At 41.2% G+C, this 18,817-nt stretch overlaps 1 protein-coding gene across 6 annotated transcripts in view; it reads left to right on the plus strand.

Annotated features, from left to right (window-relative positions):
• kiaa1109 (KIAA1109 ortholog) overlaps positions 1–18,817 on the plus strand; it is a 479,529-nt gene that overhangs the window by 115,770 nt on the left and 344,942 nt on the right. For 5 of the 6 annotated variants that reach the window (XM_069925175.1, XM_069925178.1, XM_069925177.1 and 2 more), the window contains one exon: positions 16,670–16,825. In XM_069925175.1, coding sequence (XP_069781276.1) covers positions 16,670–16,825 — 156 coding nt within the window. Of the gene's footprint in view, positions 1–3,662; positions 3,726–16,669; positions 16,826–18,817 lie in introns of those variants that run through there. The other variant, XM_069925180.1, reaches the window with a different exon arrangement.

Here is an 18,817-nt window from a genome sequence, read left to right on the forward strand (position 1 = left end):
CTCCTTGGCACTTTTGGGCTTTTCCCTCAGCAACGTGCTTCCAGGCTCCTGCACCTCGATGGGCTTGGGGACCGCACACCATCAGCCGTAATGGACGAGATGCTGGCGCTGGCAGAGGATCACAAGCCTTGTTTCCTATTCCGTCAGATCTTCCTCGAGTAGATGCCCGGCGACATCCAATTACTCTTGGTGGATGAGGACTTCATGGATCCACGCTGAGTCGCAGCCCGAGCAGACACCCTCTGGCGCACCAAGAGGGAGAATGAAGCAGCCCTCAGTCAGGCTGCGTGACCAAGAGCCAGCCGGCCGCAACACTCCCCCAAGCACAAGCCGGAGGAGCACCATTCCACCTGGTGCTTTTACCATCAGCACTGGGGAGCACAAGTTCGTAAGTGCCGACAACTGTGTGACTACCAGGGGAAACGACCCAGCCAGTCACCGTTGATGGCTGCGACAGCTGGGTACGTGGACAGCCTTCTTCATGTTACCGACAAGTCCACTGACCGACATTTTCTGGTGGACATCGGAGCAGAGCTGAACATCCTGCCCCCCCACCACCCTCGAGACATGCACCCGATCTCGTGGTCCCACCCTGCGGACAGCCAACGGTTCCGCCATCAAGACCTTTGGTACCCGAAGAGAAATTCCACTGAAAGTTCGTGATAGCCTCAGTGGGTACTGCGTTGTTAGGGGCTGACTTCCTGAGGGCACACAGACTGTTGGTTGACGTGAAGGGCAAGAGGCTGATCAACACTCACAGCTTCCATTCCGTGCGCCTGAATGCCACGAACGCCTGCAGGTCCGAGATCGCCACCATCGCCAATTCCAGGAATGAGTATTCAAACATACCCATGAGTTCCCCGCCATCCTTCAGCCACAATTCAGCACCACCTTATCCCAGCACGGGGTATTACCACCATATCTCCATGCAGGGCCCTCCGCTGCATGCCAAGCCCAGACGACTTCTGTCCGAGAAATTGTAGCTGGCAAAGGAGGAGTTTTCCCCGGCTGCAGGAGTTGGGGATCGTCCGTCACTTAGACAGCGCCTGGGCATCCCCTCTCCACATCGTCCCCAAATCCTCCGGTGGCTGGAGACCCTGTGGCAATTACCGTTGTTTGAACGATGTGACCACACCGGACAGCTACCCGGTTCCACACATTCAAGACTTCTCGGCCAATCTCCATGGCGTGCAAGTCTTCTCCAAGGTCGATCTGGTGCGGTGGTATCATCAGATCCCGGTCCACCCCGAGGACATGGGTAAAACAGCGATCATCACCCACTTTGGCCTCTTTGAATTCCTGAGTATGCCTTTCGGCCTCAAGAACGCGGCCCAGACTTTTCAATGCCTCATTGATGCACTGGGTAGGGACTTGGACTTGGTGTTTATCTACCTGAACGATATCCTTATTACCAGCCGCAACCGCGAAGAACACAAGGTCCACCTCCGTACCCTGTTTGCCCGACTGGTGGAGTTTGGCCTAACTGTCAACGTGGCCAAGTGCCAGTTTGGCAAGCAGACACTGTAGTTCCTGGGGCACACCATCTCAGCAGTAGGTGGTGCCCCGGTGCCAGAGAAGTTCATGGCTCTCCAGCAGTTCCCCAAGCCAACCATCCTCAAGGGCCTGCAGGAGTTCGTGGGGATGGTGAATTTTTATCAGCGGTTCATCCCCGGCACCGCCTGCACCATGCGACCACTGTTTGCGTTGATCACCGCTAAGGAGAAAGTCCTGATCTGGTTGGAGGAGGCAGAGACCGATTTTGCTGCAACAAAGGAGGCCCTCACTAACACAACTCTATTGGTGCACCCATGCCCAGAAGTGCACATAGCGCTCTCGGTCGACACATCAGCCGCAGCGGACAGTTGTGCCCGCTGGCCTTCTTCAGCAAACAGCTGTGCCCGCCAGAACTGAAGTACAGCACTTTCGACTGGGAGCTCCTGGTGCTGTACCTGGCCATCCGGTACTTTCTGGAAGGCAGGTCCTCCACGGCGTTCACAGACCACGAGCCCCTCACACAGGCACTCGCGATGGCCAAAGATCCGTGTTCAGCTTGCCAGTAACACCACCTCTCCTACGTGTTGGAATTCACCACCGACATCCAGCACAGAGCAGGCAAAGACAACGTCGAAGCGGATGCGCTCTCTCATCTGCCAATCAATGCTTTCGCCCCCAGCCTTGACTACACACAGTTGGCACAGGCCCAGAAGCTGGACACAGAGACGCAGACTCTCTGGACTGCCATCTCTGGCCTCGAGCTCCAGAACATTCAGTTGCCCAACAGCCCGGGAACGCTGCTCTGTAATGTCTCCACCAGCTCACCACGCCCGGTAGTCCCACCGCAGTGGAGGTTGAGGGTTTTCAGCTTAGTCCACAACCTAGCCCACTACTTGGTGAAGACCGGTGCAAATGGTGGCAGAGTGGTTTGTGTGGCATGAGCTCAAAAAGGAGGTGGCCAAGGGGGTGAGGATCTGCACCAGGTGCCAGGCCTCCAAGGTCCACCGGCATACGCAGGCCCCAATCCAGCATTTCAACCCGGTGGTGCGGAGATTTGAGCACATCCATGTTGACGCCGAAGGCCCCCTGCCGGTATCCAGAGAAGCGCGCTACCTTCTCACAATAGTCGTTCGGACCACAAGATGGCCAGAGGCCATTCCCATCAAAGCGGCTTCCGCAGAGACGTGTGCCAGGAACCTAGTCAATCTTGAATTGCTAGGTTCGGAGTCCCAGCGCACATCACTATTGACAGGGGTGCCCAGTTCATCTTTGTGCTCTGTGCTCAGCTGGCGAACCTCCTGGGGGTTAAACTTCACCATACCACAGCCTACCACCTGCAAGCAAATGGTTTGGTGGAGAGGTTTCATCATCATATGAAATCTGTCCTCATGGCTCGCCTCACCGGCCCAGGCTGGGCAGATGAACTGCCCTGGGTTCTCCTCGGCATTAGAACAGCACCCAAGAAAGACCTACAGGTGTCCTCTGTGGAACTGGTCTACAGCGTGCCACTCTCGCTGCCCGGTGAATTCTTTAGCTCAGAGCCCAACGTCACATCCGAGCACGCGAACCTTTTGGCAGATCTCCGTAAGAAACTATCCCCGCTAGCCCCCCCCCCCCCCCCGCCTCTCTCACATCATGGCGTCTGGCCGACACATCTTCTCAAAGAGTTGAACTCTGCGGAATTCGTATTTATTTGGTGCAGGCCACATACGGCACCTTTACAGCGCCCGTACGAAGGTCCATACAAAGTCCTCCAGCGGTCCCCGACTTTTACTTTAGACATAGGGGTTAAAGACTAACTTTTCACCATGGACCATTTGAAGGCAGCACACTTAGACCTATCATGGCTGGTGCAGATGGCCATGCCAAAACGCCGGGGCCACCCGCCCAAGCGGCGGGATGCATAGCCGGTTCTGGAGGGTAGGGTGTTGTGTGGCGGCACACTCTCTCATGGCGAACTGGCCCCGCGTGTAACACCAAGTGGTGGAGCAGCCATGGGAATATGGCGCTGTCAGTGTTTCTCCCTGCTTCAAGTCTCCAGCCCAGCGCGGGCCTGGGACAGCGATTATGACGTCACAATGCACGAGGTGACTGAGCTCATGCTGCCCTTAAAAGTGTGCGCGCCGAATTTGAATAAAAACAGTCATTAATGACTTCCAATGTGATGGCTGAGTCTTTCTTGGCTGTGTCCAGCACTACACTGGGTTAACTCCAGGTTGGGTAAAGTTCTGGTATGTTGTTGAATACTCTATCAAACTGTGGAATGAATATTGACTTATTGCATTACAGTCTGGTTTGGGAATGCACCATCCAGAAATCCAGAAGGCAACAAACATAGCCAGGTCTATCGTAGCTCTGATTTCCCATCTATTGAATATATCTTTGAGGTGCTGCCTCAAAAAGCAGCTAATGTCATAAAAGGACCCCCATTCCCCTTCTCACTACCAATTTCAGACAGAAGGAATAGAAGCCTGAAGACCAGCACCTCTAGGTTCAAGAACAGTTTTTTTTCAACAGCTATTCGACCTTTGAACCTCCCCTTGTCACACAAATCAAGGATTGTTCATCAAAAACATTGCATTATTGCAAAGTCTTTTTTTTTTTGCACAAGGAAAACTGAATATTTATTCTGTTTGTATTATTGTCTCTTTTTAATTCCATTAAGTGCACTATTTTAGTTTTTATTATGAAGTACCTGTTCAACTGCAGCAAGTAAGAATTTCAGTGCATAGGTACACTGCAATGAACTCATTAACAGCATGGACAGGCAGGTTGCAGATGGAGTGTGAAATGATGTATTTTAAAAGGGATGAAAAGGCAATACAGGCTTTATGTTAGTCCAAAGACAGTTAAGGAACACATCAGGAGGTTCGTGAGGATACATTTTTGAAATTGGCAGGCAATGCAGTTTAGATAAGTTTATGTAGAAGGACTGGAGGCTGCAGATTTAAACTTTTGAGTGGGATATGACAGAGCTATTTTTAGACAGCTAGAAATATCTTGGAACTTGCTACCCATGCGAATGATAACTTCGTTCCTCTCTGAATACTGCTTGCTTGAAGCTCTTAGATAGGAAGGATACAGAATGTGCTCTGGTGCAGGCCTTTGATTATCTATATTTATCAGTTAAACTAATTTTGGAAATTATTTGTGTATTCTGCTATTTTTTCATATCCTCTTGTAATGTGTTGCACTTATCAGTATTGATGATTTCCACAACTTTTGCATTATCTGCAAATTTGAAGTTGTGTTTTGGTTTCAGAGTTTCATTTGTTAATCTAGATTTTGAATAATGGCAATCCTGAACTCCTTATACTCCAAAATCATCCTGGTTTGAGTTGTATTTCTATTTTTTACTTTCACCTTAAAGCACAAGAGTGTAGTATATTATGTTTACTATTGATGAGATAGTTCACTTATTGTACTTTTCGTGTCTGAAGTGTTTCATTCTCCATTATTGGATCCAATAATGAATCCTCGCTTATTGAGTTAGAAAGAAGTCAAGCATACATTGTTAGAACTCCATTCACTTATCTGCTTTACCAACCTCTGCTACCCAATTAATACCAGCAGGATGTTTGAAATCCCCATTGTTATTATTGGTGTTTATTTACTCTTTAGTCAAATATTCTGGATTTTTTTTCCTCTGTAGTTCTACTATTAGATGAGCTGTAGACTCTTAACTGTCATTGCACTTTCACTTTTACTTGTTTCAGCTGCTTCCTTTTTCTTATTACTATTTATCTCATCCCAAAGAAAGACTGCTACTCCACATTTTGTTTAAAACACCAGCTTTTCTAAATATTTATATGGTGCCATTTTTATTTCTTCTTCCTGATTTTTCTTTGACAATGTAAAATGTTTAATTTTAAAGTTATGATCTCCAGGAAGATAATACCTTATTTTCAATTGAAATGTATTCACTTTATGGCTGTTTTGTTAGACTCCTGTTTTATCTAACTCGATTTACTGTCTTTCCATCTACCTTATTCATATCTGAGCTGTCTTTTCACTTTTTATTTGCACTTGGACAAGTTTATGTCTTTTGGAGGTCAGACTACTTCCCATTTTAAAGACTTTGCCACCTTGTATTTATCCTTTACCAAATGAGTTCATGTAGATTCTGTATAATAGGTTCAGCCCCTCGCTGGTACTGCTGTCCTGTAAAAATAATCTCCTTTTAGCTTTTTGTTAATTCTCCATTCTGTCTGCTTTGCTACCACTTTAAGAGTAGGTCATCCAGGGATTTTAAATTTTAAGCCCTAAACTGAAAACTCCTAAATCATATTTCCTGTTCCTTACAAAAATACCTTATGGATCACAACAATCAAATGATAAAATATCCATTTGGGTTATCGGGAAGGTAACATATCTTTGGAATATTTTTATGGTTGAAGTAGACCTTATTTATCCCTCTAATTATTGAGTGCTTTCTCCCCCATCCTTCAAGCCATTGCTAGGCCATAGTGCCTTGCTCTATTTTGTGGCTGTTCACTGTGCAGTCTTTCACCGTGCAATCTTTTCCCTTGCCTTTGGAGATAGCTAGCTACTGAAACTTGAAGACAGGCATCGAATTTAGTCTTCTAAATTAAATCCATTGAGGAAAGATGACTTTATTCTAATTCTTGTTAGTTGAAAGCTGTCTAAAAGGATAACATAATTTCATTATTGGGCAGAATATCTGCTTTTATCATCACCATTTGCTTTTAAATCTTAACCAGCATTTGTGTGAACTCCTTGATGTTGCTCTGAACCATTGCAATGATATCAAATACATTTATAAAAATACAAGCAGGGATTGAGATGTGACAAGCAGCTTGTCGTGTTTTCAGGAAAGAAACACTGTTTTACATGTCTGTGTTGATAATTTAAAAAAATCATTATTGGAAGAAAGCCGCCATTCACATCAAAGGGGTAGAGCAATGCTATTAATGAAATCAGGAAATGAGTCACTTTCATCTTTCAAGGAACTAAATATTTAAATATATTCATATTTTAGACGATAATGGTAATGTGTTCCTGCAGCTCTGCTGTTCTGAATATATACATTAATATTCTAATAATACTATTGACCATGCAAAAGAATTAAGAAAACAGTTTATATTAATCATTTTTTCAGGAGTCTCACAAAATACATACAACCTTGGTGACTATGGCTTTGATTACCTCAGGAGAGTGCAGGAGAGCATGATTATGGAATTTTCTCTTTATTTGATTGACTCCAGAGTCATTTGTTCAGATGCCCAAAATGGAAAGATTTGGGGCAGCACGGTTGCATAGTGGTTAGTGCAACACCTTTACAGTGCCAGTGATTGGGACCAGGGTTTGAATCCTGTAAGGATTTTTTGTGTTCTTTCTGTGTCTGCGTAGATTTTTCCTGGGGCTCCAGTTTCCTCCCACCATTCAAAACATACCGTTAACTGTAGGTTAATTGGGTGTAAATTGGGCAGCGTGGACTCGTGGGCCGAAATGTCCTGTTACCATGCTGTATGTCTAAATTTAAAAAAAAAAGAATATATTTTGCTAGACCATTTGTCAGAGGATGCCACAAGAGTGAATGTGCTTTCCATCATTAAGGTTTTTAAATAAAAGTTTTCAAATCAGGGGTTAGCTTTTAAAGTTAAAACACAATGCTGGAGAAACTCAGCAGGCCAAACATTTTACTTTATATTAGCAAAGATAAAGATACATAACCAATGTTTCAGGCTTGAACCCTTCATTAAGGTATGACAAAATGTAGACAGGTGCCTGGGTGGGGAGAGGAGCAGAGTCCCAAAGGCAGGTGGTAATAGGTGGATGAGGGAGGAGAGTACATTAGCAAGCAGTGAGAGGGGGGAAGACAAGAAAGTAGAGGGAAGGGGTAGAGAGCAGGAGGTTTTAAACTTTTATTTTTATGTCATTTATATTGCTAATTGGGATATGGTAAAAATTACTTGCATTATAACAAATGGTTCAAAATGTATCGATTTATTAATTGTGTGTGATGATGAGCCACAATTGGCCCAGGTGACCTACAGGAAAGAGCTTCCATCACAAACTCCCACCCTGTCCCTGGTGGCCTACAGGGCCGAGCCTTTCATGTGGGTCTCCACCTCAATCCCAGTGGTTTACAGGATTGAGTCTCCAATGCAAGCTCTCACTCTGCCCCGCCAGCCTACAGGATGCAAACTCTCACCCTGTCGTGTGCTCGGAGTAAAAACACAATGCTGCAGAAACTCAGCAGGTCAAACAGTGTTCTTTACATAACCAATGTTTCAGGCTAAAGCCCTTAATCAAAGGATGGAAACATGTTGGCAGGCATCCAAACAAGAGTAGGGAGGGAGATGTGGTTGCAAAGGCAAAAGGTGGAGAAGGGAGGGAGGTGACAGCAATGATCAAGGGGAGGAGGGATTGCTAGGTGAATAGAGAGGTAAGGGGAAAGGAGAGCTAGAAAGGGGAGTGGGGGAAGTGGGGGAAAGGAAAGCAGGTTAACAGAAACCAGAAAAGTTGGTGTTAATCCCATTTGGCTGGTGAGTGCCCAGATGGAAAAATCAGGTGTTGTTCTTCCAATTTGCGGGTGGTCTTGTTGGGATAGTATGTAAGGCCTTGGGCAGATATGTGAGTGTGGGAATGTGACATAGAACTGAAATGGTTGGCGACTGGGAGGTCACTGTCACTTGTGCAGATGGAGTGAATGTGCTCAGGGAAGTGATCTCCCCAATTTGTGCCTAGTCTCTCCGATGTAGAGAATGCCACAAAAGGAGCACCAGATGCAGTAAATCAGTTGTACGGATATATAAGTGAAGTGTGGCTTCACTTGAATGGCCTGTTTTGGGCCTCAGACTGTGGTGAGGGAGGAGGTGTGGATGCAAGTAGAACCTCCTGCGTCCATGGGAAGATGTTGGGAGTAGGGAGGGGTGTAGGAGGAGATTGGTGGGGAGGGATGAGAGCATGAGAGATTCAAGGAGGGAGCGGACCCTATGGGAGGTGGAGGGGGGAAGATGTGGGATCCTGTTGTAAGTGCTGGAAATTCCGGAGGATAATTTGTTGGTTGAAAAGGCTGGTGGTGTGGTAGGTGAAGATAAGTGGATTCTATGTTTTTTTGTGTTTGGGGGGCAGAGGGGGCCAGGGCAGATGAGTGGGATATGGAGGAGATGTGGGAGAGGACTGAGTTGATGGTGGTGGAGGGGAAGCCACATTTGTGGAAGAAGGCAGACATTTTGGAAGGTCTGGACTAGAAGATCTCATCTTGAGAACAGATGTGGAAAAGACAGAGAAATTGAGAGAAGGGGATAGAATCCTTGCAGGGGACAGTGCGAGAGGAAGTGTAGTCAAGGTAGTTGTGGAAGTTGTGGGTTTGTAATATATGTTGGTGGAAAGCTTGTCTCTCAAGATGGAGACAGATCCAGGAAGGGGACAGTGTTGTTGGAAATTGACCAGGTGAGTTTGAGATCAGGGTGGAAGTTGGCTGAAAAGTGAATGAAGTTATGCTCATTGTGGGTGCATGAGGCAGCCCGATGTAGTCCTAAATATCTCAGGAAGAGTGGAAGGGTCTTGCCTGTGTAAGTTTGCAGCATGGATTGCTCCACAAAACCCACAAACAGTCGGGTGTAGCTGGGATCCATGCGGGGACCCATGGCTACTCCTTTGATTTGGAGGAAGTGAGATGAGTTGAAGGAGAATTTGTTTAAAGTGAGGACAAGTTCTTTCAGGTGCAGGAGGGTGACGGGTCTCTGGTCAAGAAAGAAGCAAAGCTCCTGAAGATCTTCTGTATGGGTGATGGAGGTATAAAGGGATTGGGCATCTATCGTGAAGATGAGGTGGTCCAATGTGGGGAATCTGAAGTCATTGAAAGAAATGGAGGGCATGTGTGGTATTGCACATGTAGATGGGGAGGGATTGGATCAAGGGAGAAAAGATAGTCTCATTAAGATGAAACAAGTTTGGTGGGGCAAGAGCAAATGGAAATGGGGGGCAAGAGCAAATGGAAATGGTGGGCATGGCCATGGGAAGGACCTATGCAGACGTGGGTTGGAAGAGCTCTCTGTAAAGATTGATTAAAAGACCAATTTTAAAGTAATAAAATCAAAAATTTTACATGAAAATTGATGGGTAAGAAGAACAAGACCCAGAAAAATAAAATTGAAGAAGCTCAAAAGTCGCTGAGATCGTCGACAGAAAATCCACAATGGGATGATGAAAAAGGTGCAGCCACGATGTCAGGACAAACACAAGGATGTGGGGGATCGACATAGGATTTCCAAAAAATGTTAGAAATCATGGAGGTTCTGAGTGAATGATTTTCTAAGGTGGAAAATGTACTAAGAGAAGTGACAATTGACTACCTGACTTCTTGGGTGGGCCAGGTTGAAAATGACCTGACAATGACTCAAGAAAAATTTTAAAACACTAGGAAAATTCAAAGAAGTGGAAATTTGGATAAACAAATGCTGCTGGACAAAATCAACCACATGGAAGACTTCAGCAGAAGAAATAATATCCAATTCATCGGGCTGAGAGAAGAGACTGAGGAGAACCATTTGGTGAATTTCTTTGAGCACTGGGAGTGGAAAAATTCAATGAAAACATTTAGAAAGAGCCCATTGGACCCTTGGCACCAGGAGAGCATTTGATCAAATGGCACAACTGGTCCTGATAAGATTTTTGCGTTACCAGGATTTAGAGGCAACATTAAGGGCAGCAGTGGAGTATGCCAGGGAAAACTGTGGCCCAATCAAGAAGGAAGGAGGAAAGGTGCTACTCTTTTAAGACTTGAGTGCTAGTTTGGTTAAACAAAGAAAATAATTTGATGATGTTAAAAGGCAATTAAGAACATGGGATATAAAATATGCAATTCTGTACCCAGCCACGCTCAGTATTGATATAACAGAGGGACTCTATAAACATTCTATAAAACAGTAAAGGAAGTAGAGATTTCTACAAGAACTGTGAAGGGGACCCCAAAAAATAGATGCCAATAAACAACAAGAAAATTAATATATTTTTGAAGTATCTTTTATTGGTTATTTAAAGAAATATTGAAATGTATGTGGAGAGCTCAACAGAAAGTAAATATTTAGCAAAATAGTAACGGGGTGGATATTCCAATTTAAGGGAATTAATAGTGCTGGAGAGGGAGAATTTTTCAAAAATGCACTGAAAGCTAAGGGAGGGATTCTTCCTCGGACAGTACCGTGGGTTTTTTTCGCAGGCTTCTGGGATTTCGGTGATTTGAGTATTCAGTGAATACATTTGTTTTTTAACAGGGGAAAATCATTTTACTGCATAAATCAGCAAAAGGATCTAATGCTAGTGCTGAATATGTAAAAATGTAATTAAGAATATAACATTAAAATTCATCAGTTATAATAATAGTTTAAACAGACCCATAAAGAGGAAAAGAGTTTTGGTACACCAAAAAATAAAGGCAGATAGTTTTTCCACAGGAAGCACACCTTACCAAATGGAACACAATAAGTTAAAAATGGACTGGATGTGACAAGACATATCCTCCTCTTTTAATACCAAAGCAAGGGGGTAGAAATTTTAATAAATAAAAAATATACCAGAGTTAGAATATTCATTTTAACTGAATTAATATGACCAATCATAGTCAATGAGACTGGACCATCCTTTAAGAATTGATTTTGCTTGGTTGACAAATAGAGCAAAGTTTTCTTTAAATATTAAAAAAATTCTTAGTTATGATAATGCCTAAATATTTAAATTGTTCATTCACAATTTTGAATGGATATTTAGAATAAAGTTTCGGTGCACCCTTCATTAGTAATAATTCGGTCTGATGAAGGTTGATCTTATAACCAGCAAATCTGCTAAAACTAGAAAGTAATGACAGTATATTTGGTATGGATAACTCATGGTTGGAAATGATCAGTAAAAGGTCATCTACATAAAGAGATAGCTTATATTCAGTAGTTACTCTAAACAAGACAGTAAAATCAGCATTTGCATGTAGTGCAATAGCAAGTGGTTCCAGTACTAAGTCAAAAATCAATGGCTCATTGATCCCAAATTTTGATAAAATCTGGGGTCCATTTCTAGCTCACTTCCATAATTTGACTAATTGGGTGCGATGAATAATGTCACTGGGCATGCTTGTTTGGATCTCCTGATGCCACTTGTTTGGATTTAATACTACTTACAATATGAATTTTCACTTTGATTGCTGTGGGTTTGAATTTTTTTCTTTTTTTCCTTTTCATTTTTTCTTACTTGCCTCTCACAATATTGAAAGTATTACCATTTATTGGATTTAGAGTTAAGTAGAACTGTACCATATGCCTTATTTGTAAATCTGGAAAGGTTTCATTGCAGTTGATTTACTGCTTTTTTTGTTTGTTTTTCTGATAAAACTCAATAAAAATAATTACCCATTGACCCTGCAGGAAGGTTTGTAATGGCACATTGTCGGATATATGCAGAATCCTAGATTCTCATGAATATTTATGCTCTAAATTGTGATGATGAATCCTTAATACAAAATGTCTTCTTAAAAACAGTGGAGGGTAGACAAAATGTAGTGATTGAAAGAGATTTTAATTTCTCTGAGGATCCGGTCCTTGATAAATCAGCAAGGATAGTGACAAACGCAAAAGCTATCATCTTTTATAAAAGACTTAAACCTGATAGATATGTGGAGACAGTCATACCCCACGACAACAGATTATTCATTTTACTCAAAGGTTCACTACTCATAAACAAGAATAGATTTGTTTTTAATGTCTGCACAATTGAAAAACCAGTGGTCGAAACAGAATAGCTATCCAGATTATTCTCTGACCTCGAGCCTCTGACTTTAATGATAACGATACCCAAGAAGCAAGAAAGTGTATACAGAAGACATCCTGATCTAATGCTGTTCAGAAGGACAGATTTCTGTAATTTTATTAAGGAACAAATAGAATTGTTATGCGAAACAAATCAACTCACCACTAATGATTGTTTCCTAATATGGGATACATTAAACACTTATTTGAAGGAACAGATAATTTCATACACACAAAAAAAGAAAGAATATATGGCAGAGGTCAATGGTTTGGAGAAAGAAATAACAGAATTGGAAAAAGAATACCAGAGAATGGGTTTAAAGAAAAATATAAAATTTTGATAAATAAATATTGAAATATACTTTGCATACATATATATTAAAAATTCTTAATGTTAAAACAGAAGTATTATGAATTAGGAACTCAAAGTTTTGTCATGGCAATTAAAGGTAGAAGAGACATCAAGGATGATAAATGCAATTTAAACAGAGCCTAACAAATTAATATATAATCAGAAGGAAATCAATGATACTTTCAAACAATACTAAACAAAGCTGTATGAATCAGACTTGATAGGGGATTCTACTGAAATAGATGAATTTTTCTCGGAGATTGAACTGTCAAAATTAGAAGATAAAGATCAGATGGAATTAGATGTCCCCTTCACTAGAGAAGAGTTTGGAAAAAATCTTGTATACACTATAGGCAAATAAGTAACCTGAGTTTTATAGACAATTTAAAGATGTTTTGATGACCTCATTATGGAGGTATTGGACTGGGTGTTGAAACTAAGATTCTTCTGGAATCATTCTCAACAGCTATTATTACAGTATGACAGAAAAAAAAGAGACCTGCTAAAACAGCCTTTATACAGACCTATTTCCTTGTTAAATGCAGATTATAAAATTTTGGCAAAAGAGTTAGCCAATAGACTAGGGGAAAATTTACCTAAATTGCTAAATTCAGGCCAGGTAGGCTTTATTAAAAAGAAGACACTGCAGATAATTTAAGCAGATTACTTAATATAATTCATTTGGCTAAATCTAAAGAAAATCCAAGTATAACTGTATCGTTAGATGCAGAAAAGGCATTTGATTGACTAGAGTAGCCATTCTTATTCAAAGTAATAGAACAATTCGGAATGGGTTGAACATTTATTGGTTGGTTAAAAACTCTATCATAATCCACAAGCCAAAATTATAACCAATGGCCAAATGTTGTCGATGTTTTCTTTGAGTAGATCTAGCAGACAAGAGTGCCCACTGTTTGCAGGCCTCTTTATTTTGTCAATTGAACCATAAGCAGAAATAATAAGGAAAGATCTGCATATAAAGGGATTCAGAGTTGGCTAGGAAGAGCATAAAATCAGTTGATTTGCAGATGATCTGCTGCTGTACTTACCATTCCTGGTTGAGTCTTGGCCATACTCCAGACTGCACTGGAAAAAATATGGGAGAGCCCCAGGTTACAAAATAAATTTGGAAAAGTGAAATTATGCCATTAACAAATTTTGACTATGAAAGGTATTAAAAAGGAAGCTGGTTTAAATGGAAAATAGTTGGAATTAATTATTTAGGAATAATGGTGGTTAATAATTTACAAAATCTGCTCAAGCTTAACTATCTTCCACTGCTTGGAAAGATAGAGGAGGATTTACAGAGATGGAAAGACCTCCCTATCACCTTAATTGGAAGGGTTAATTGTGTGAAAATGACAGTGATGGCGAGACTGCAATACCTCTTTCAATCGTTGCCGATTTCTTTGCGTAAAAAATTTTTTAAAGATACTTAATGGTCATATAAGACAATTTATTTGGAATAATAACATGACTAGGATCACCATGGAGAAACTTACATGGGAATATAAATTGAGGAGATTAAGATTACGGGATTTAAAAACAAATATTATTTAGCAGCCCATATGAGGTTCCTCCCATCCTTATTTTGCATGAAATTAATATGAGTATTGGGAAAAAAAAAGTGGGGATATCACCAAAAACACCACTGTGCCAGAACAAACTATTGCCCATGAACTTGGGCAATAGAATTTTAAATATTTGACATGAGAAAGGAATGAAACATATTGAAAATTGCTATGAAGGACTACTAATGTCCTTTGAACATCTAAAACAGAAAAATATAATCTGTCAAATGGCCCCGCCTTCAAGTAATGAAGTGGAGGGGATGCTTTGACTGGAAAATACGGCTAAATTTATAACTAGGATGTATTCTGCTCTCCAAGGCGGAAGTGTTAAGCCAGCATGACAAAGGGTGAAGAGAGGTGGGAGTTGGATCTAAGTGGTCTGACTGATGATTGGACAGTATGACATCAACCAATAATGCGAGATATGGACTGGTCAAATATAATTTTCTTCATCAACTCCATCTTACTCCACAAAAATTACATAAATTAAAATCAGAAATATCCGAAATGTGCTTTAGGTTTGGTATCTAAATTGGAACCTTCCTACATTCAACATGGTCATATATAAATGTAAGATCATTCAAGCATAATATTGCTGAAATACTAACAAGAATAACACGAGTGACCTTCACATACGACCCAGAGCTCTACCTTCTGGGCAACTTTACAGATGTGAGCAATAAATTTCAAATCTGTTCGGTTAAGGCTGTGGCCTGAAAGTGTATAGTAATCACTTGGGAGTCCTAACTCTCCCCTACTTATTGCTCGATGGACCGAGGAGATGCGTAGTTGTATATCCATTGAGAAAATTACTTATAACTTTATTTCATTGTTATTGTCATCCATATTTAGATTATATAGGGGCCCATTGTAAATTTGACCCTTCAATGTCTGTAAAGATGTGATGTCGCAGGAAAAGAATAATGAAAAAAAAAGCTCTGATTCTAAGCGTAAAGTTATATACTTAGAGTTGTGGGTGGGGGGAGGGAAAAGGTGGAAATTTTCTTTCTTTTGTTTGTAAACATTTAATATATATTTGAAATGTATAAAAGTTTAAAGGCAGCATGGAAAAAATTTGGAAAAATAAAGTATTAAAAAAAATGCAAAAAGAAACAATGGGTCTGCCCAGATGGCTGAGCTCGATGGTAGAAATGAGCAGTGTGGGGATGGGAGACAATGAGGTTGGCGGCTGTGGGAGGAAGGTGACCTGAGGTGATGAGGTTGGAGACAGTGGCTTGATATGTCCTTTGGAGAGAAGTGGGTAGGCCATCTGGCCTCAGCAGGATAGAGGTCATTGCACCAGACCACAACAGCACAATCCTTGACTGTGGGTTTGATGGTGTGGCTGGGATTGTTGTGGAGAGTGGAAGGCAGAGCATTCAAGGAAGTAAAATTAGAATATGTAAGGGGACTGGTGAAGTTGAAATGGTTGATGTCTTGGCAGCAGTTGGAAATAAAATTGTCCTGAGCAGGCCAGGAGGAGGAAGAAGGCTTAAAGCAGGATAAGGGGTCTTAGGTAGGGGATGGAGAGTCACGGTCATGGAAGTAAGCCTGGAGGAGACAGAATAAGAGTACAGCATCATAGTGTGCACGGAACTCATTAAGGTGTGGGTGGGGGGGGGTGTGGTGAACGTAAGGTCTCTGCTCAGGATTGAGTGCTCCATCTCAGACAGGGGAAGGGCAGAGGGGATAGTAAAGACCAAGTAGGGGTGAGAGTAGAAATTGGTGTTGTGGAGGGTGTTGAGGGGATTTGGAGGATTGGGGAAGTCAGAGGGTGGAGATGGAAAGTGGGGGAGGTTGTGGGGAGGAGATGGGGGTTGGAGGCAGGAGGGGAATGTTTGGGGAGGTCAGAGGGTGGGGGAGGTAGAGTGGAGAATGGGGAGGTGAGGGTAGAAGAGGTCAGTGGGGGGGAGGAGGAGGAGGGTAGGGGGTAACCAGAGAGAAGAGAGAAAATTTCTCTTTCTTTGCCACATCTGTTCCCAAGTTGAGGTCTTCCATCCAGATCTTCCGAAATGTTTGCCTTCTTTCACAAATGTGGCTTCCTCAACCGCACCTCTTCAATTCCTGCTCACCTGCCTTGGCCCCCTCTGCCCCCATATGCAGCAAACATCGTCCCCTTTATCCTCACCTACCACCCACCAGCCTCGGATCCAGCACTCTATTTTCTGGAAAAAATGTTCAGGAAAAAGCTCGACTTTAGTCTCAAGGATGTTACGTGGCTTGAGTTAAAAGGGTAAATTGGAAAGCCTGAATATGTTTTCCTTGAGAAAAGAGGTGACATAATTATAGTAAATAAAATTGAGATGTGTGGATAGGTTAGATAGCCAGAGTCTGTTTCCTGTAGTAGACTAACTAACTAATAGATTTTAGGCAAACTCCCAAGACTTCCTCTTTTCAATTAGTTTTGAAAGAAGTAAAGTTAAATTTGTGAATTTGTATTTGATTATTTAGAATATTTTTGACCTTTGTGTATTTTCTTTTTAAAGATTTAATACAAGATTGGGCAAGTGATAATGCTCCGGATATCTACTCATTTGTTCCATATACTTGGAAATTAAAAGTTATGTTTCATCAGTTTGAAATGATTTGGGCCGCAAACCAACACAACTGGATAGATTGCTCTACTAAACAGCAGGAAAATGGTAAGAAGCTTTCTCAGTCAATTTTTTATTTCATTATAAATTTACACACTTTGCCCATGAGTTTGATCAGAAGAATTAAAATTGTATCTTGGCATCACCACAGTATGGTTTTTATTTTATTATTTTGGAAATTGAGCTGTTCCAAATGGTTGTGAATGAACATAACTTTCCATTAGTGTCCAGGCTAATTGAATGACCTGATCATTGTACATGTTCAAAATTCAATGTTACTGTCAAGAGTACAAACATTACATCACATACAACCCTGAAATTCTTTATCCTGTGGGCCAGGCAAAATTTCTACTTCTCAGTAACTGTAAACTGAACTCAAGTAAAAAGGTATGTATACAAAAGAGATAAATGTAAACAAACTTTGCAAAACAGAAAAAAAAATATTCAGTAATAAATAATGTGCAAAGTAAGAATCCTTAAATGAGTCAATGATTTAGTGTTGTTTAGGAATTTGCATGTTGGAGGGATAGCAGCTGACCTGAAGCTGGTGGTACGAGGCTAATGGTACCTACCTCTTTCCTGATGGTTGTTGGATCCTTGTTGATCGCTGCTACTCTCTGATAGCAGCATTCCAAGTAGATTTTCTCGATGGTGGTGAGTTTTTCCTGTGAGATAATGAGCTGCGTCCACTACCTTTTGCAGGGATTTCCAATCAGAGGTATGGGTGTCTGCATATCAGGCTGAGATGCAGCCAGTCAGAAGATTTTCCACTATACATAAAGGGGAAGCAGTTATTTATCCATTACAGTAAGGAAGCTTACAAAATTACCAGAAGAAATCTGTTCAAAGTGAAAATGGAGGCAAGTTTGTGGGAGATGTTAGAGGTATTCTTTTGACATACACAGTGAATGGTGGGTGCCAGGAATGCATTGTTGGTGAAGATGGTTCAATGGGGACATTTAAGATATCTTTTAGATAGGTACATGGATGCAAGGTAAATAGTGTTTTGGGCTGTGAGTTTGGAAAGGATTAGATTGATGTGGAGTAGGAATCTCTAGGTCAGCACAATGTGGGCTGGAGGGCCTGAACTGTGCTGTTCTTTTTTATGTTCTATGATAATCACAAAAAAAGCCAAACTGTTGGATAGAAAGCACGATCTTGTTTAAAAATTTGAATACACTGCCTGCAGAGTGTCAATCTGATGATTGGAAGTACTTTTTAAACATGGCTTGTTTGATTTTAAAAAAATTATTTGACACAGTGCTGAAGGCAAGCCAATTTTTTTTCTTTTACTGTTGGTAGTTATTGCAAGAGAAAAGGAGTTGTCTGTTTGAAATTGCCACTTTTGGTTTGAAGAATTCATGTTCTGCTTCGCTTAAAATCACATTTTTACTTTCTCTCCCTCTATTCTCTCAGTTAAAACTCTTGCTGCATGTATTTGGTCCCATTTACTTCTTTTACCAGCAAGGATTCTAATGGCCTTGGATTATAATCCTAGATGAGTTTGAAAATAAAAACATATTATCATGGAGATCTTATGTAATCCAAAAATATTTTGTGTTCTTCTTCACACATTCTGGACATTAAAATTCCTCTCAAGATCTTTTTGAATGTTTTATTTTTGTTTTTCTCCATAAATGTACATATCAAAATTTTCCATTTTCATGATATATAACAAAACACAACAACCTCTTCCCTCCCATCCCTTTCATAGTATAAATCTATATACTATCATTGGCTTACAGATTTTTTATATAAAAGAAAGTCCTCATTGGTGAGGTCATTTATATATTTATAATAGTGGCACCTTTTTGTTTATTATATTTGGACCCCGAAATAGTCCAAATATGGTTGCCATATTTTATAAATACATCATATTGTTCTTTAGATTATGTGATTTTTTTTTCCATAGGTATACAACTATTCATCTGTCTTCCATTGTGCTATCTGTAGAAGAGAGTCAGATTTCCAAGAAATCGTAACACTTTTTAGCCACAGCTAAAGCTATGTTAACAAATGACATTTGGAATTTAGTTAGTT

The sequence above is a fragment of the Narcine bancroftii genome, chromosome 3 (genome assembly GCF_036971445.1).
Source record: "Narcine bancroftii isolate sNarBan1 chromosome 3, sNarBan1.hap1, whole genome shotgun sequence".
NCBI lineage: Eukaryota > Metazoa > Chordata > Chondrichthyes > Torpediniformes > Narcinidae > Narcine > Narcine bancroftii.